The sequence below is a fragment of the Neovison vison genome, chromosome 7 (assembly GCF_020171115.1).
Source record: "Neovison vison isolate M4711 chromosome 7, ASM_NN_V1, whole genome shotgun sequence".
NCBI classification, from domain to species: Eukaryota; Metazoa; Chordata; class Mammalia; order Carnivora; family Mustelidae; genus Neogale; species Neogale vison.
This window is the reverse complement of record NC_058097.1, coordinates 151422049-151442786: the sequence shown is the minus strand read 5'-3', so window position 1 is coordinate 151442786 and position 20738 is coordinate 151422049. Positions and strand designations below refer to the sequence as shown.

The following is a 20738-nucleotide window of genomic DNA, read 5'->3' as shown; positions in this document are numbered from 1 at the left end:
ATGACTTTCCAAGACTCTGGGACACCCAATTCCAGTCAAGCACTTAATAGCAGGAAAAGTTCCTGGACTCCATTTCCAAAACAGAACACTTGGCAGAAGAGTTGAGTATTCACCATGTGTTCCTTTTAAATGCCACTCACCTTTAGGCAGTGAGGGGACAAGGGGAAAGGCTTGGGAACAGAGAATATAAAAGAGTAAGGCTGGAGCATTTGGATGTTCCAACTGGTAGAGCATGCAGATCGATCTGGGGGTAGTGAAGCCAAGCCCCACACTGGGCCAAGAGCGTACTTTAAAAAAAATTTAAAAAGGAGTAAGACAAAGAGTAAGACAAACTCAGGTTCCTCTTTTACAAGCTTCTGGCTCCTAATCACTGCAAGAGGGAGAATTTAGGCTTATGCGTCAAAGAGCAATACCAAATAAATTTCCTTAAGAACAAAATCTATTCGTGTGTTCTAGTACCCCAAGGGAAGGAAGAGGGAGTAGTGAAGACATTAGGTGTTCTAGAAGCCTTTATTAAGAGGCATTTATTTACTCATTTGCCCAATCAGTCATTTAAATGAGCAACACGATGAGACGTGCCCTGTGCTGGGATCCAAGAACACAGAGTTGTTTGATTTTTTTTTTAAGATTTTATTTGAGGCACCTGGGTGGCTCAATCAGTTAAGCATCTGCCTCTGCTCAGGTCATGACCCCAGGGTCCTGGGATTGAGCCCCACATCAGGCTCCCTGTTCAGCGAGGCGCCTATTTCCCCCTCTCCCACTCTCCCTGCTGGTGTTCCTGCTCTCGCTATCTCTCTCTCTGTCAAATAAATAAATAAAATCTTATTTAAAAAAAAAAAAAAAAGGCAGGTTCCCAGCTGAGCAGGGAACCCAGTGCAGGGCTCGATCTCAGGACTCTGAGATCATGACCTGAGCCAAAGGCAGACACTGAACTGACTGAGCCATCCAGATGCCCTGAATACAGAGATTCATCAGACCTATCTAAAGCACCAAGATGAGGGGCACCTCAGCTCAGGTCATGATCCCAGGGTCCTGGAATCGAGCCCCATATCAAGCCCCACATCGAGCTCCACATCAGGCTCCCTGCTCATCAGGGAGCCTGCTTCTCCCTTTCCCGATACACCGCCCCTCTGCTCATGCTCTCTCTCACACTCTCTCTCTCAAATAAATAAAATCGAAAGGAAGGAATGAACAAACAAACAAAAGAACAAACGAATGAACAAACCAAGGTGAGACAGATACAGAGAGAGTCAGTCCTTGTCCGCAAGAACCACTATTCTATGTGGAGGGTATGACTGAATCCATCCTCAGTCCCAAGGACAGAGCCCAGAAACTCTCTTTCCAATCCTTCCAAGCCCACACTGCCTCAAACCCACAGAGTTTTCCACTCTGAACTAATTAGAGAGCTTGCTCACCCCCAGAGACATCGAAAGCCTTCTGAAGTAATACCTGGGACAAATCTCCCAGATACAGCACTTGGTCACAAGGTCACCGTAAGCCTGTAAAATGCAGACAACCTCACAGGGACGACGTGGAGAAAATGAGATCATGTAAGACGTCCCTCACGGTGCCTATATGTAAAAGGTGCTTCATAAATGTTTCACTCTTTTGAACTCAGCTCCTTTGGCAGGAGGGCTCATACTGTGGAGAATGGTGTGTTCTGAGCCAACCGGCCCCTGACCTCTGAGTCCCAGAGACTTCTAATCTTAGCTCCTGCTCTCCAAGATGCCAGGTGGCTCAAGAAAAGACAGGTGCATCTGTGCCACACTGCTCTTCTCATGTCTACCTGACCTACAGCTGGGAGGGGCTAGCATTGCTGGGCACCAAGGGGAAAGAGAAGAAGCTGGATAACAACACCACTAGTGACATTTTCATGCAGCATTATGGGTCACAAAGGATTCTTACCATCTGTTATCTTATAGGAACCACACACCAGCCATCAAAGATAACCCTATCTTATAAAGAAACTATTCCCTAGACACCTCCCTACTTGATGTCTCCCAAACTTGCCGTATTTTTTTTTTTTTTTTTGCCTCCTGCCTTTACTCATGAAGTTCCTTCTGCCTGGGATGCTCCTCCTTCTTCTTTTCATCAGGAAACCCTGCTCATCTTTTAAAAACCAAGTTCCAGTTTCACCTGCTCTGCAAAGCCAGCTTCTGACACCCCGTCAGTCAGAATGAGAGCCATCTCTGTTTACAGTCCTTCTAGTTCATCATCTTTGGGATAAAATCCAAGTTCCTCAGTATGGCAAGAATCTGGCTAATGCCTGTCATTCCCACCTCATGTCATCTCCAACCTCTCCCTCCCGGTCCCACTGTTACATTCTATGCTCAAGTTAAAAGAACCACTGACTTCCTTCACTGGCTGTACCCTTCCCACCTCTGTCCCCAGGTTAACTTCTCTGATCTCCCAAAATCCATCTCAGGCATCACTTCTTCTGGGTTGTGCTCCTGGCATCCTAGGATAAGTGAAATTCTCTCCTCTTAAAATTCCAGGAAAAAAAAAATTCCAGAGTATGGGGATGAGCTACTCTCTCATCACAACATCTATTAGGACATGTATGTTCTCCTGCCTTACTAACGTGTGAGCTCCTTGCAAGCAGAAAATTAGTCTTCATTGTTAGTCTGTGCATATCTAGTACACTGCAGACACAAAATATGTTTGGAGAAGGAGAGTTGGGGAGAACATGAGAACAAATAAGGGGAGGGTCACAAAGCCTCAAGCATATCAGCCATTACATCAAAACCAATTGTTTCTAATGCCATGAAGTACACCGAATGGGATACACATGCACAGACATGCAGAGAGACACTTGTGTAAATCAACACAAACACCAGGTCCAAAGGCAGGCGAGGCCAGCCCCTGATTCCTCCTTAGACAGGAAGATGTGGAAGCTTATCCCTGAAGCAGGGCTTTTCTCTCTCTCTCTCTCTCTCTCTCTCTCTGCGGACTTGGCCATTTCTGGCTGCTAGATGAAGCAGCATTCTGCCCACCACCATGTAGGGTCCACGCCAGCCTACATTAACGGCATCTTTGGACTCCCGATTATACTTCTGCCTCTGTTTTCACCTCCAGGTCCTGCATACTGTGCTGTTGCCTAACCATTTCCTCCTTATCTTCTCTTTGATTCTCCATCCAGCTTTCTCTCAGTTCCTGTGTCCTTGGATCTATGTTTCTCTCCTGCCTCCACTTCCTATCATACAGACACGCTTAAATACAGAAAGACACATACAAATATAAAAAGGCATAAAATGATGTACACATACGCAAAAAAAAAAAAAAACACGAGGCGCATAAACACAGCTACACATACAAACACACACAGAAGTCTTAGAAATCTACCTAGTCCGTGTCATTGACAGGACTGCCGTCCAGAACAGACAAAGCAGACTCACCAGCGAGGGGCGGGGGGTGGTGAGGAAAACAACAGTCTGCGTAGTGAGAAAGAATTTCCCTGTCTGTCAAAGCAAACCACCGTCTGGGTTTTCCTGGAAACATGAGCGGTCCCATCTGGGGGAACTGCTGCTTCATGCTGTATCTGGCCAAGGCACTGGGACAGATTGCAAACTAGGCCTACTCCCTCTGATGTGTAGCTCAGCTTGTCTGGCAACTGGTCCCCTGCCCTGAGTGCTGGCTGACAAGGCGTCTTCTGCTACCCCAGCACATGTTAGATTACCTCGCCCTTTTTTCTCTCGCAACTCCTACAGTCCTGCACACGCCACCATCACGGCCTGCAAATGTGCCACTGTCACAGCCAGGTCCCAGGTCTGCCTCTCTCGCTACCCTGAGGGCTTATCAATGGCAAAGAGTACCTTATTTTCATCTCTACTTTGCAGATGAGGAAAGTGAGGCTCCAAATTACTTGGCCTTACAGCTCTGCACCGCAAAGTTTGGATCTGAATTCAGGTCAGCCTCCAAAGCTTATGCTTAGACTTTTAAAAAGGTAATGTCCAAAGACTTTATTCGAGATATTCAGAAGAGTTTGGGCTGAATGCATGAGCAAGGCTTGAACTCAGTGAGAGCTGGGAGGTGAATGCTACCGCCACCCTATAGTTAAATGTTTACAAGAAAAAAATGGGGACGGGTCATTCCCTTAGCCTAAGGACCAGATTTCACCTGAAGAACGATTATCATGCATGGTATCACTCATCTCTGTTCTGTCCAAAAGGCCTGAGCAGACCTCAATCTGTGCTTTCCCGAGATTAGGGCAGGGGGTCAGAATGTTCTACAAGGCAGGAGATAAGATGGTGATTGCACCAGGAGACTGGCAGGAAGCTAGAAGGCAAAAAACCAGAGAGATGCCTCCAAACTAGCAATCCTTCAGGTCAGAGAAGAATTACTGCAGCAACAGAAATGGCAGAAACCCATGCTGAGGTTATCTGAAAAGCTGTTTGCAATTATTTCTTTTCTGCCCTATTTTGCATATGGCAAACTGAAGGGAAAAAAAGGCAAAAGTGCCAGGCAGTCAAAGCCGTTAAAAGAGGAAGGAAGGAAATCTATGTTCAGGATTGGGTCCAGGGACCAAGGGGAAAGCTCCAGTTCCCAGGGGCTGGCACGGCAATAGCAGTAGGAATCAGAGGGAGGCCCTGAGCACAAGGTGAATCCAGGAAAAATAAAATCAGGACAACATAGCCAGCTGCCTCTGACATCGCCCCTCCTGGAGCTCCATATAGTAAGTGCCAAGTATTTGATTCAGGTTCCTGGTATGTGGGTGAGAGGGAATTACCACCTGGGTTCTCCCATAACTTTCTTACCGTCTTAGCTTTCCCATAAGTGACAACTATAAAAAGGAAAAAGGAAGGGAGGGAGGCAGGGAGAGAGAGAAAAAGAGGATGGATTCTCCCAAAGAGAATGCCCCAGGGCTCTTCAGTCAGGTGTCCTCAAAAAACATCCACACTCACCCCAACAACAGGCAACCTAGCCCTCAGTTAGCTAACTAGGGGTCTCTGCTTCCAGATACCATGGCACTTCTGACTTGGAAGCCCTCTGCATATCTGTCAAAGTCAGGAGTGGGGCAAATGCAGACAGAACTCAACATGGGTTTCAAAGTGTTTCCTGTAGAACCCTGTGCGTTCCTAGGGATTAGACTACAGCAAGTCAAGGCGGAGGTGACCGCTACAACAACCAGTGTTGTAGGGACACTTTCACTTTTTTAACATCTTTATTTCAATATAATTTACGTACCAATTTAGTGTACAACTCAAGAGTTTTTAGCTTTTTCAGAGGTGAGCAAACATCACCACAAGTTTGGAGCATTTTCATCAGTCTCATGTAGATCTGAGTTGCAATAACCCCAAAACAGATAACTATGAGCTAATTCAGTCTCAGTTTCCTTATTGGTTTTATGGAAAAAGTAATACCTACCCCCACAGGTTTCTTGTAAAGGTTCTGTGTGAGAGGGCAGGGAAAACCCCCAGCATGGGTCTTGCAAGTGGGAGCAGTGGCAGGGGGAGAGGACATAATAGTACCAACGTGAACAAAACCACAGGCTGGGCACTTTCTTTCTTTCTTTTTTAAATATTTATTTATTTATTTATTTGAGAGAGAAAGAGAGTGAGAGAGCCCAGCAGGCAGAGCCACAGGCAGAGGGGGAGGGAAGGAGACTACCCGCTGAGCAGGGTGCCCAGTGCAGTGTGGGGCTTGATCTCAGGGCCCTGAGACCATGTGAGCCAAAGGCAGACACTTACCCAACTGAGCCACCCAGGCGTCCCAGCCAGGCACTTTCTACTCAGAATTTCATTTCATCTTTGCTAGAATCCTTCAAGGCAGAGACCAATGCCCCCATTTGACCAGGAGGAAATGAAAGCTCACAGATTTAAGAAACTTTCCAAGGTCATGCAACTAACTGTTGGTGAAGGTAAACCTAAACCCCTCATCTTTCTTGCTCCAAAGACTGTGCATACTTTTGCTCAGTCACAGTCTTTCAGAATTCCTTTTTTCCTCTCTGCCCTGCTTCTACATGTTTTTCTCTACATCTTTCCTAGTATTTTTAACTACAGTGATTGTACCTCCATCCAGATTCTGTATGTGACTCACAGCATAGGGTAGAGGGTTAGGGAAGGAGTCACAGAGGTCAGACATACACATCATACAGAAACAAAGAATGTCGTATCTGGATCCTAGACCCTCACATTCCTAGACACAGCCCACCACTGACTCAGCCACTATCCTGGCAGGGAACTCACAAATCCAATGCACCCCGTCCCCATACCGCTGACCAACCAACCTTGAACTCTTGCTCTGCCCTAAGGAAACAATTGAAGGGGCACTAAGTGGTAAGATCATTGCTTTCAAATCAAATTTCAAAAAAACTTAACTCATCACCTTTATGTGTAAGGCCCTGCACCAGATACTATGGGAGAAACAGTGATGCTTAAAGACCTGATCTCTGCCCTAGAGGCACTCACGGTCTAACAGGATAGAGCACTAATTACAATACAGAGCAGAGCAATATGCCAAATGAGAGATTCATGCCAAGTACTCTGGAGCATGGAAAACAAAAAATTATTTCCCACTATAGGGAAACAACAAGATTTCTAGGAGAAAACATTTAATCTAGGCCAGTAGGTCTCAATCAGGGGCACTACTTTTTTTTTTTTTTAAGATTTTATTTACTATTTGAGAGAGAGAGAGCATGAGCGGGGGGTGGGGGGCACAGACAGAGGGGACAGGGAGAAGCAGACTCTTCACTGAGCAGGGAGCCAAATGTGGGACTAGATCCCAGGACCCCGATGCGGGGCTCGATCCCAGGACCCTGAGATCATGACCTGAGCTGAAAGCAGATGCTTAACCGACTGAGCCACCCAGGCGCCCCAATCAGGGGTACTTCTATTCCCCAGGGCAACTGACAATTGGCAATAGAGACATTCTGGTTGTCACAACTTTGAGAAGAAGGAGTGATGGTGGAGGTTTGCTACCCATATCCAGTGTATAGAAGTTGGGAAGCTGCTAAACATCCAACAAAGAGAGCTCCCCACAACAAAGATCTGTCTAGCCCAAAACGTCACTAATGCTGATGTTAAGACTCCCTGATTTAGGCCTTTGTGGACAAGTGGAATTTTTACAGGCAAATGGGAGCCAGAGAGACACTGAGATGAAAATTTATCTAAAGCAAAGGCACAGCGATTGGATAGAAAGAACACATTTGAGATGGTTGTAGCATGAAGTAAATGAACGCTGTGTAATGTGAACTAGTCGGGAAAGCCAAAGGCAGATTGTGGGAGCACTGAAGGGCAGGTTAGAGTTTAGATTAATTTAGTAAGTAAAGGTAGGCCACTCTTAAGTTTCATCATCTCTAAAACACAGTAACACCTAGCTCATACAGTGGTTGAGCATTAAAGGAAAGTGTATATGCAACAGATAGAACAAGGCTTGGCACACGGTAGGGATGTTCCTTTTCCACCGCACTCCCTTTACAAGGCAGAAGTAATGATCAGAGTTGTGCTTTAGTAATTCCAGTAATAGTGCAAAAAAAGACAAACTTACAGGCAAGAGAATATACTCAAAACCTTCAGGGCACAAAACAAGACATTTTAATTACGTGCGAAATTGAGTTGCTTTCGACTATGTGCTATGGGAGTTAGTCCTGGGATGACAGAGAGATCGGTGGGGGTGGGGAAAGTCAGGGAAAGTTCAGGACAAGTGAGTCCTGAGCATTCCAGAAGATATCTAAGACTGATGTGGACAGGACCGAGGGCTGAAGGGGAGGGTAGAAGAAGTTAATCCCAGCCAGGCAGAACTAGCTGAGCAAAGATAGGGCACTGCAATAAGCGTGGAATGAGCCTGAGGCAATGAGGGCCAGGGAAAACCACAGTGGTAGGAGGTCCATCCAGAGAGTCTTCAGAAAGACTAAGGCCAGATCTGAAGGGATGGAGTGCTTGGCAAAGGAAGTCACGTGGAATTGGAAAAGAAAGTCACATAGGACACAGGAAACCAAAATGTGACTTAGGAAGATCATTGGCAGCATGTACAACATGGGGGCTACAGGGGAAACTAGAGGCAAGGGAGCACGGAGAGGTGCCCACAGCCATCTGGACATACAGAAATAAGGCCCAAAGCCTAAGGAGGGAAAGCAATTCTTAGTAATCATGCTAGTACTTCTGGGCATACTCACCCACACCCAAATTAGCCCAGGCTGGCCAGAGCACCAGCTACATGCAGGAAGCCCATGGGGCTTCTCTCCCTCCCTATGTACCACCTCCTATCAAGTCCAACTCCTTCAGGCCTCTGGATTTTGCAGGTGGAGCCTCTCCTCTCAAGGTTTAGTTCCCCCAGCACTGATTCCACCTGGTGCCAGATTCCATCTGGCCACAGTCCACACAGTCCCCCAGGACCCAGCAGGCCCCATGGGGGGACAATACAAAAGGGAGAAAGCAAGTCAACTTCTACCCCACTGATGTCAAAACAGATCTGATGACAGTATTATAGTATGGCTTTGTTGCTCAGAAATCCTCTAGCCTTCCAGATGGGTGGGAGAAAAGGAGAAGTTCTCACTGGACCTTTTCAGAAGCACACAGGCAGGGGCCAGAGACTGTCATGCCTCACCCCTACCACGTGGGCTACTCAGGGAATAGAGGACTGCCTCCTGTAGCACCTGCACCCAGGCCCTGGTCAAGTCACCATGCTGTTGGGGGGTGGCTCCCAAAGCTGAGTGCTACAGGCCGTGGGATGATGAGAGAGCTGATTTGGAAACTTGCTATAGAGCCCAGCCCTCACTATCTGCACCATCACGCTGAGGGAGGAAAACACACGGATTTAGCACCTATCCGTGCACCAGCCGTTTGCATACATTCAATTCTTACAACCCTCCAAAGAACTACCCTCTCCAAAGAGCTGAATAAATTGAGGCTTGGAGAGGTGCAGTTACCCGCCTATATGTCACACAGCAAGTGTGAATAGGAAAAGGTAACCATCACTGAGCCTCTTCCACACACCAGGCCTTGTCCTGAGTGCTCTTCACGCATTGTCTCTCATGAGCTTCGCAACAATTCCAGGAGACACCTACTATTATTGCTCCACTTCTAACAAGGAAACCGAGGCTGAATGAGATTCAAGAACTTCTCCAAGTCTCCATGGCTGCTAAAGGCAGAGCCAGGCTTAGACCTAGGGCTGTGTGACTCCGTTGCACCACTTCTCAACCCCGTGCTATGCTCCCACACCACACACCACAGACACTAACAAAAACAGAAGTTGGTTCTGCAGCTTCCTGGGCTCCGACTGCTACCTACCCATCCCCATCCCCACCCCAAAATGTGTGATCACACCCTTGCTCAAGCCTCCCTTCTCAGCAGACACCAGGCTGCTACAGCAGTATTAGTCAGTCATTCCACATGGTGATTAAATTAAACACCCATTCTGTACAGGACTCGGCTGGGCATCAGGGAAATAGAGGCAAACAAATGAAATAAGGGTGGTCCCTGCCCTGAAAAGTCTCACAACCTGATGAGAGAAACACATCACTGAAGCAAACATTAAAATACAATTGTCAGATGTAGGGGGCTTTCCTAGAAATATAGAAGAAACGTAAAGGGGAAAACCACCAGCATTCACTGACCTTCAGTCGTGTGTCTGCTCCTAAGCTGACAACTTTTTTCTTAATTAACATATGATGAAATTAACTTTGGGGGGATATAGTTCTATGAGTTTTGACACATACTTAGACTCTCATAACTGTCTTACAACCCAGACCCAGGAAAATTCTATTACTCCCCCAAATTCCTTCATTCTGTCCCTTGGTAATCAAACCCTCCCCACACTTCTAACACATAGTAACCACTGACCTAGCTCCCATCCCTACACTTCTGTCTTTCTCAGAACGTCATCGAGATGGAATCACAGAGCATGTCACTTTTTGAGTCCGGTGTTTTTTACTGAGTACAAGGCCTTTGCGATTCATCTATGTGGTGTACATCAATATTCATTCCTTTTTTATTGCTGAGCCATTTCCCACCGTTTGTTTACACACTCACACATGGAAGGACATCGATTTGTGTCCGGCTTTTGGCCACTCCAAATAAAGCTACTATCAACACTGTATACAAGTTTTAGTATGAATACAAATTTTCATTTATCTATAGGGGTAAATACCTAGAAGCAGAATTGCTGGGACAGGTAATAAAATCATGTTTAACTTTCTCAGAAGCTCTATAAGCAAAAGTTCCGGTGGCTCTTCCTCCTCGCCTGACACTTGGTGGTATCCATTTTTTAATTTTAGCCATTCTGCCAGATGTGTAGTGGTATCTCACTGTGGTTTGTTTGTTTTTTTTTTAAGATTTTATTTATTTATTTATTTGACAGAGAGAGATCACAAGTAGATGGAGAGGCAGGCAGAGAGAGAGAGAGAGAGGGAAGCAGGCTCCCTGCTGAGCAGAGAGCCCGATGCGGGACTCGATCCCAGGACCCCGAGATCATGACCTGAGCTGAAGGCAGCGGCTTAACCCACTGAGCCACCCAGGCGCCCCCTCACTGTGGTTTTAATCTGTACTTCCCTAATGGCTGGTGATATTGAGTGATGTGAAATCTTTTCACACATTTCTTTGTCATCCATATAACTTCTTTGATGAAGTGTCTTTTTAAATCTTTTCCCATTCTGGAGTTGCTTGTTTTCTGTTGTTCAGTTTGGGAGTTATTTGTGCCAGAAACCTTTTTTTATGATTTATTTATTTTTATTTTAGAGAGAGAGAGAAAGAGACCATGCAATCTGGGGGAGGGACAGAGGAAGAGGAAGAGAATCTCAAGCAGACTCTCCGCTGAGCGCGAACCCATCACGGGACTGGATCCCAGGAGCCTGAGATCATGACCCAGACCAAAATCAAAAGTATTATGATTATTAATTATTAATACCTATTGCACTGAGCCACCCACACACCACTGTGCCAGAAACTTTTACCTTTTCTCACTGAATTCTGACAGTAACCCTGCAAGGATAGGAGTCATTAACCACCATTTTACATAAGAAAACTAAAGGAGAAGTCACTAAACTACTACAATCGCAGTTCTTCCTAATTTCAGAATTTTACTCATTATTTAATCGCCTGTGACATACAGACCACTAGAAGGCAAGCTCTATAAAAGCTGAAATCTTATCTGTTTTGTTTGCTATAGAATCCATATTCCTATAATGGTGCCTGGCACACAAGAGGTATTCAATAAAAATCCGTTTAACAGCTGGATAAATGCCCTTGATTACCCATGTGGCCTCCAGGAAGACAATAACACTGCTCTCAAAATGTCAGGACAGGTCGAAGGGATGGTGGCTGTTGACTGCCTCTCTCTGTATACCTCAGACTGCCAGACAACCCGAAAGGACCATCCCCCTGCAACAAATCCCTTCCCAATGGGCAGTGTTCCCACCCAAGGTCTCAGTAGAACATAGGCCATGAATTTCCACACTGGTGGGCTGGCCGAACTTTCTCCCAGCCTTGAAATGAGGGGCACCATCGCCAAGATTCCCATCTTGCTCATCTGAAGGGCCCACAATCCATAGCCTTTGCCAACTCAGAAGCAAGCAAACAGAGTCCCTGAGCAGCCAAACTGGCTGCCCCACACACAACTGATTATATATTTTCTACAAAATGCGTGCTCAGTCTCAGCTTGCCATAAGTCAAATTTCATAGCTCACAGCAGAGTAAAAACAGCAGTTAGAAATGGGGATGAATCAAAGACAAGATGGAAATTATAGGAAGAAATCACAACAATGGATATGGGAATCCAGGAACTGGGGTAATCGTGTAAGAGGCCCTGAAGACATGTTTTCAATGACCCAAATAAAGGCACCATTCTGTTCACAATAATCTTTGAAAAGAGAGACTTATTTCAAAAATGGCTAAAATAGGGACGCCTGGGTGGCGCAGTTGGTTAAACGACTGCCTCCGGCTCAGGGCGTGATCCTGGAGTCCCGGGATCCAGTCCCACATCAGGCTCCCAGCTCCATGGGGAGTCTGCTTCGCTCTCTGACCTTCTCCTCGCTCATTCTCTCTCTCACTGTCTCTCTCTCTCAAATAAATAAAATAAAATCTTTAAAAAAAATGGCTAAAATATTAAGAGAGCTAGAACTGAGGTTATAGTTCAGTCATCTGAAAAACTTACTGATATGAGGCTGAATAAATGAGGCCTTATAGGGCATCCCTTCAGATTTGCGTTAAGATCTTTGGGGAATCAGCAGGGCTTTTTAAGTGGTCATGAAAAGCTCATGTCCTTCATGGTCAGCACAAGCAGGGTTTCACCACTCACGCCTCAGGGCCCATCAGCCAATATTCTAAGCTCTGAGCTGTCCACCCAACGCTCTAGTTAGAATCTGACCTCCAAGGTTGTCTCCTATGTTTACACGGACTTAAGCACACATACTTTGCTACCATTATTTCTCTTTCAAAGACAGTTGCTTGTGACGAGTCATGAAAACCCAGACTGGGAGGCCCCGCTCACCACCAGCTGAAGCCAAGGCAAAGGCAGAAGTTATACTGAAAAAGAACAGCTCACCACTGGCACAGAGAAGAGAAGGGTGACAGCTTTTGTGTTATTTTAGAACAGTTTGTGCTGATGAGCTTTTTGTTGTGGTAACATTCCTCTAAAAAGAACATTTTCTTCCTCCCTTCATTGACAAAGCAATCAGCAGAAAGTGAAAAAAAGGAGGAGCAGATAACAAAGATATCCAGGAATTTGTGGATCTTGGATCACATCACCTTCTTAACTGATGTGCCATCCATCCCCTAGTCCTGTGGCTAGGCCCCCAGAGAGAGATCAGGAAGCCTCTAGGCCTCATCTGCTTCTAGGAACATGGTTTTATTCTCAGCACAAGCAAATAAAATTTGGGTTCTTTGAGGGCCAGAGCCACTTCTAGATGCGACTAAAAGTTCTGCTACTTTTATCAGGCGTCCTTGCTCAAGGGCCTACAGTTGGCAGGTTCAACAAGGAGACCTCTCTCAGCCAGGCTGCCTGGGCCCTGACTTTCCTTTCCAGGTTTTTGTCCTGCTGCCTTCCCCCACGGTTGCTCTGTCTGACCAAACCCACCCACCATGCTCTTACTACCTCCACATCTGTGCTCACACTGGCTCCCTACTTACTACTCAGGCTGCCCCATTCCTTCCACGCCACCTGAATATCTACTTTTGCTCCAGGAGGTCTATTTTTGTCCTCCTATAAATTCCTTGGACCTTATCTAATTCAACCTAATACAAGGATCCCCTCGGCTAACCAGTCAGTAGGATGCTGTTTTCTACAGGCCCACCTTCAGTGACTGGGAGCTCACTGCATACCTACCACGGAAGCCTTTTCTACAAGATGGCGCTGGTAGACCATTCTTTATTCTAAAAGAATATACCCATATTTTATTTGTATCACACTGGTCCTGGTTCTGTCCTTAGAATAAGAGAAATAGTACACCAGTACTTCACAGCATGAGCTTTGAAATCAGATCTGTACTCTACCCAGTGTGTCCTTGAAACAAGCCTTCCCAAGGCTCCAATCCTTGACAATAAAACCAAATTCAAAAGGCTGTTAAGAAAGGTAAAAGAGTTAATTATGCAAAGAGCTTAACACTGTGCTTGGCACAGAATAAGAATTCAATAAACGCTAGCTAGTGTTGTGGTTTTCATCGCCTGCACCATCGTTATTTAAATCTGATTCCTTCACTCCTACTGTATTTGAAGATAGATTACCTGAATCTTTTCTTTTCCAGGCTCATGTTTCTCCACTAGACTGTAAATGATATGAGGACAGATGCGTGTGTCCTCTTCACTGCCACAGCCCCATGTCTACAACCGTGCCTGGCACATACGTGATACCTATAAATACTGAATTCTATTGGATGTCTCCATTTCATAGTTTCCTTGCCCTTCATTGTTCACATTACTTCTTTACAGGCTCTCACTGTTCGAGATGCTTCTAACAACGTGAAATCCAAAATTGAGCTCAAAACTTAAAAGGTGGGCTGACGATCAGGGTGAAGAGACTGGGCTTACCTCTCCCTTGTGACATACACCATATCATTATTAAAGATTTGGCACAACTTGGCCGCTTCACCAAACTGCTGGCTCGTGTTGAGCTGGAAATCAACTGAAACCTTTACATCTTTTCACACACGATGACTTCATACTCTGGGCTCTGTGGAATTGGAACTGTAGTGATGCCAAAAGGTGAGACAATAACAGAGTTTTTTCCTTCTAGAGATTTCTCTCATGCCTACTATCTGGACCACTCAACAGGCTCCCAGCAACTGCGGCATGCAATTCAGAACGATGTTTCTAGGAACATGTGTTTCTTCCTCCCAAACAGAGTATTAACTCCCAGAGGGCAAGATAATGACCTCCTTGACTTCTCTCCTGCTTGCCAACACAGGACTGAGCACACAGCAAGGACGACGGATGCCCTCCACCTGCAGCAGGATTACAGTAAGGAGGCAGGGGAACTGCAGAGACCAAACTCAGGGCTCCCTCTCCCTCTCAAACAGCACAGCGCAGTCAGTGTTGTGCTTCTGGCTGGTAGGCAGATGGGAGCCAGTCCAGGCAAAGACACAGACATCAGGCCTGCACGCGGACAGGCTGGGTCCTACAGAATCACCTCCCTTGACAAGGAGGAGCTCCTAGAGAACAAGCCAACATCAAGAACATCTCTCCACAGGGAAGAGTGTCTGGACAGCTTTCGGGGACTGTCCACACAGGAAGAGAAGAGAGCCACGGCACGGTGAGAGAGCTCACCTCATCGCTTTCTTCCACGTCCACATCACCATTGGCATCATCGTCCATCAGCTTGTGGATGCTGCGGACTGCGTCAAAGCTGAGCTTCTCATCCTCACTGTGGCACAGGGGCTTGTCAATCCGGCAAAACTCTGTACAGGAAAAGCAAGAGACAACATTACTGTGGGCCGTGACCCGCCTGTCCCTGGGTCCATAGTTTCCAGCAGCTAAATCCTCAGGCAGCCACTTCACTGGCTATTTCTACAGCGAGAAAAGGGTTTCATGCAGTCTTCAACTCTCTCCCCAATGATGGGGACTATGCCTTATTATCCTAATCAATCCCTGGCAGGCAAGTCAGGAAGAAGACTAGTACTACACTGGGATCGGGTGCCTGGGTGGCTCAGTGGGTTGGGCCTCTGCCTTCGGCTCAGGTCATGGTCTCAGGGTCCTGGGATCGAGCCCCACATCGGGCTCTGTGTTCAGCGGGGAGCCTGCTTCCCCTTCTCTCTCTCCCTGCTTTTCTGCCTACTTGTGATCTCTGTCTATCAAATAAATAAATAAAATCTTTTTTTTAAATGTTGAATTAAAAAAAAAAGGAATACACTGGGATCTAGAACAAAGAACATGAATAGGTAACTCACAAGAAAATATATATATATAAATGAGAGAAAATACAAGCAACCAATGGACATGGGGGAAAAAGTTTCGCCTTACTAGTAAGGGAAGAAATACATATTCAGATGAAATATCACTTTGAGTCAGTCGATAAATAAATGTGCACTAATACAGTCTCTCTAGAAATAGGAACACAGCACATTTACTACAGTGGCAAAAAAATAAGTTTTCCTTCTCATTCACCTTATCACTGCTGGGAGTAGCAAAGTGCCAGCCCTGGGCTCGCTGCAGAGAGCCCTCACATGCTGAGCCATACAGTCAGTGAGAGCTATCAGGCACCCATGGTCCTGAGTACATCAGCTACAACAATGTGGGAAGCCCACAGGCCCACAGGGCAGCTTCCTCCACCACCAAAACACAGTCATGTGGCACTAAAGCCAGCACAAGAGCCGAGGCCACCTAACCCTCCCTCTCTTAGAACCCTACGAGGGCCCCTGGGTGGCTCAGTGGGTTAAGCCTCTGCCTTCGGCTTAGGTCATGATCCCAGGGTCCTGGGATCAAGCCCCTCATCGGGCTCCCTGCTTGGAGGGGGAGTCTGCTTCTCCCTCTCTCTCTGCCTGCCTCTCTGCCTACTTGTGATCTCTGTCTGTCAAAAAATAAAATCTTTAAAAAAAAAAAAAGGAGAAGAAGAAGAACCCCGGGAAACACTATGCACACAGCAGAAAGAGCCTGGCATCTCGTCTTAGCTCTACCATGTAACCCTAGGGAGGTCACTTCCCTTCTCCAGGCCTCGAGCTCGGGTATCTGAAAAAGACATTGTAAGTAAAGTTTCTAGAATGTCTTCCAATGCTTAGATTCTAAAATTCCTCTTTCCCTGTGACTCTGATCTTGATAACTTCTCTCTGGCAAGAATCCTCAGATTACTCCCAAGGAAGAAGATGTCACAGAAGAGAAAGCAAGGACTGGGAAAAGAGGCTGCTGCTGTGAAGCCTTCTAGAAAGCACTAATCAAAGACCTGGAACATTCCACTCCATTTAATCATTTTCCCGTCTGCTGTCAAAGGCAGCGACAGGAAAGGACAAGTCACCTCTCTCTCACTGGCTAGTTGCTCAAATCCTTTTCAAAATGATGGAGTGCTATAAATGTTAAATGTGGAAAATGTCCCATATGTGACTCAGTAAAAACAGGTTGGATACTGGAGCTCACAGATGGTAACTATTGTACCCAAAATCAAAGACAGCTGAATAGCCACAGCGAGAGCCCAGGCCTACTGACTCCCAGGCCCACACTTCACCTGACTGCTTTTATGCCAAGGCAACCAAACAGCTTTAAGGTGGTTTCATCTTCTGGAAGTCACAGATGGTAAGAAGCCCACTGAGGAAATGGCTTTACAGAAGCCAAAAAGTAAGATAAACAGTACACATACCAAAGAAATATCTCCACATAATCTTATATTCTTCTACATTTGTCCTACAAGTTGGAGTGGAGGGTGGGGTGGGTACTGAGGGAAAGAGGAGAATGCAGCCAAGGATTAAGGCATTGTTTCTCAACTTCCTCACCAACAAGAGTTCTTGGCATGATCGTTTTCGTTCATGGACTCCTATCCACGAACTACCTATCCAAAAAAGAATTGCATTAAGTAATAACTGGTTCATAGACAGAAGCACACAGCACTGGGATTAGTATTACCAACATAATGCTTTCCTTCCCTTACTCCTATTTTTGTGTTAATCAAAGGCACACATAATTGCCTATCAGGACAAGGAAAATAATTTTAATTGCCTCTCAGAGATTTTTGATCAGCACATGATGTACCCATTTAAAAAATATTTACTGGGTGTTCTTTATGTGCTAGGCTCTATAATCAGCACGGGGCATAAAGAGATGAGATCTCATCCCTGCTCTCAAGGAGCTTAGTTATAAAACTAGAGGAGAGGGGTGATAATTACACGATGTGCTAAGCACCATGATAAAAAGAAAGAATCAGGATTACCCTAGAGGTCAACAAACTTTTTCTGTAAAAGGCCAGACGGTAAACAATTTAGGATCTATGAACCAGATAGCCTCTGTTACAACTACCTAACTCTATCATAGAGCACAAAGGGTGCCATAGACAAAACATAAGTGCACGAGCTTAGCTGTGTTCCAATAAAACTTTATTCACAAAAACAGGTGGTGGGCTGAATTTGACCACTGGGCCATAGTTTGCTAAGCCCTGTTCTAAAAAACCATAGGTAGCACACCTGAACCATATTAAGGTGACAGATTTTTGAACCAAAGCAAAGAAATCCAGTCTTTTCTCTAGCCTGTTTCCACACACAGGTTTCTCATAAGTAAAGCACAACTTCCTTTTAAGTTTTATTTATTTAAGAAATCTCTATGTCCAATGTGGGGCTCCAACTCACAACCCCCAGATCAGGAGTCTCGTGCTCTTCCAACTGAGCCAGCCAGGTGCCCCAAAGCATAACTTCTAATAGCATTTTCTTAATGCTAAACTAGTTTACTGAACTCTAGGGATGGGAGGCAGAGGGAATCTCCAGACCAGGCACCATTGGCCTAAGTCACCCAGCCCCTTTCCCAAAGGCCTACGGCAGGTCCAAGAAGTTTGGGCTTCCAACACTAGGCTCTGGTTTGCAACCTGATCAGACACACGGGTGACCTTTGCTGCTGGCATCATCAGACATAGAGAAGGATTAAAGGGATTGAGGATAAAGGGATACAAAATCTTGATGTCCCATAAGGCCAGAGAATCCTGTCCAGAAAAACCACGTTAGCCAAAATTCACAAATGACTCCTGCTATCAAGCATTTCCTAGGCTGTCTCTCTTTCCTTCCTGAGACCTTTCTATCATCTCTTACACATTGCAATCTGGCAAGGTTTCCCACAGCCATGTGGAAATAGCCTTGGAAGATCCAACGATTTAGCAATGCATTATTAGTAGAGCCCTGAATTTGTAGTCAGAACATGTATGTCAAAATCTCAGCTCCAACAGTTACAACTATATGATGTTGGACAAGCTGTTTAACTTCTCTGAGCTTCCAATGCCTCATCTGTAAAATGAGGACAAACCCTGTAAGCAGGCCACATTTGTTCAAACACCTTGCATAGGGCATGCAGAAAGCTGACAATCCATACATCTGTAGTCTCCTTCTTTCCTCCCAGAGAAACAAGTGAGCAGCTCCCATCCTCTGCTAACCAGCCACTCTCTCTGTCAGATGATGAAGAATCAAACACAAATAAAAATAGTGTTTCCTGGGGCACGTGGGTGGCTCAGTCTTTAAGCATCTGCCTTCAGCTCAGGTCAATCCCAGGACACTAGGATCAAGTCCCACAAGGTGCTCCCTGCTCAGTGGAGAACCTGCTTCTCCCTCTCTCTCTCAACCCTGCTCGTGTTCTCTCTTGCTACCTCTGTCTCTCTCTTTCAAATAAATAGAATCTTTAAAGAAAAAAAAAAGTGTTCCCTGAAGAAAGGAGGTAGTTCAGCTTCCAACTTTATGATACAAACACTCTTCCTTAAAATAAACGTCAAATTCTACCTGCAGCAAAAGTGCTTTATGCATATTTCCTGTTTCATCACACAGAATACTAAAGAGACATGTATTCGTGGGATATATTTTAATAGAATTCATACACTTTTACTTCTATATCTAAAAAAAAATTTTTTTTTAAACAGAGCATAGGAAGGTGAGGGAAACAGTGACCACTGGCACAGTTTGGTGCCACTGCTTTGACTCCTGAAAAGGAACCAACAGTTTTACTTAATTGCTTTCATGCCACCAGTACAAATGTAGACATGGTGGGGAAAAAAAGCAAATAACATCTTAGCATTATTACTAAAATGTCTTTGACCTTTTGGACCTCTGAAAAGGTCTTGGTGATCCTCAATGGTCTGCAGACCACACTTTGTTAATCACTGGCAGGCAAAAACCACAGTCTTTCCCCCGTGTCCCAAGCTCCTCTCCTTTCTCCAGATGGAGCTAATCGTTCACCACTCTATGCTCCAAAGCACTTTATACACAACTCCACTATATTAATTCTCATGCTCTGATGTTCACATACCACGTCCAGAAAAAGGCAAGGACTAGGTTTGACTCACTCTATCTTCCAGGGCCTAGGATGGCACCTTCACTAACATCCACCGTCAAGTAGGAAATCAGTAAATGTTGGTTGAATGAATGAATGTGTGCGTAAATGGATTTATAGCAAACTGTATCTCCTCCAAAGACAAGGGAATTGCTGAGAACAAATGACCAATTCCTCCCACCAATATCCACCATCCACCTGATGCCTCCTCCCTTCCAGCCAGTTTCTCAACACTGAACAGTAATCCCTCCCCCTGAGACCACAGATCTGCAGGCATGCAAAGCAGAGCCTGGCAATGGATTGTCTGGTGTGAGACATAAGCCCAAAGGGAAAGAAGTGAGAGAAACAGCAGGTAAGGAAGAAGGTATAGATCAGGAACAGAGAAGGCCACTAGACTGCTCCTTACCACTTGGCTGGCACCTGAAGGGATTCTGGAAATTGTGAAATCTTGCGAATAATTTCTCCACTTCACCTCCCACCCCCCAAAGCGGGACCAGGAAGCTCTGCAGGAATTCTCGATGGGATCAGAATCCATCCTTACCCTTAGAAAGGGCTCCAAAGACGATTAAGACAGAGCACCAGCCCTAGAAGACTCAGATTCGACCAAGGACCAGGACATTCCAGAGATAAAATAGCACAGAAGGGGCGCCTGGGTGGCTCGGTGGGTTAAAGCCTCTGCCTTCGGCTCAGGTTATGATCCCTGGGTCTTGGGATCGAGCCCCACGTCTGGCTCTCTGCTTAGTAGGGAGCCTGCTTCTACCTTTCTCTCTGCCTGCCTCTCTGCCTACTTGTGATCTGTCTGTCAAATAAATAAATAAAATCTTTAAAAAAAAAAAACCAGCACAGAAGCTCAACTGAAGCTAGGGCTGGGGTCTGGAGAGGGGAAGGGGAGTAGGAGGAGAAAGGACCCTCTACACAGAAATGTAAAGAATGAGAAGGGGAACTGGTTTGGGACCTGGAACTGGCAAGAAAGGGCCCCCTTGGAATACCTCACATAGTAGGTCCAGGCACAGAGGAAAGAGGACTCAACTCCCAGGGGCTGGGTGAAATCTAGCCTCCTGAGGGATGCTCTTGCCCCTGTTAGAACATCCAGTCTCATATCCAAGCAAAGGCCCAGCTCTTCTCAGCAGGGGGGTCAGGAATTCAGAAGAGATTTCCTTATGGACAAAGCTGGCACTGGTATCAGCCACCCAAGCAGCACTGACACAAAAGACTTCCCGTGTCTCCCCCCAGGGAGAATACATCAAAAAAATAACCCATCCAACACCAAGAGTGAACCCTGAGAGAAGCTATGAACTTGGGGTGATCATGATGTATCCATGTAGGCTCATGCTTTGTAAAAAATGTACCACTCTGGTAAGCAACATT

The 20738-nt window shown here is 45.8% G+C and overlaps 1 protein-coding gene across 6 annotated transcripts in view; it reads right to left on the bottom strand.

Annotated features, from left to right (window-relative positions):
• STIM1 (stromal interaction molecule 1) overlaps positions 1 to 20738 on the bottom strand; it is a 193311-nt gene that overhangs the window by 75510 nt on the left and 97063 nt on the right. For all 6 annotated transcript variants that reach the window (XM_044258665.1, XM_044258666.1, XM_044258663.1 and 3 more), the window contains exon 2: positions 14694 to 14824. In XM_044258665.1, the coding sequence (XP_044114600.1) occupies positions 14694 to 14824 (131 nt within the window). The remainder of the gene's footprint in view (positions 1 to 14693; positions 14825 to 20738) is intronic.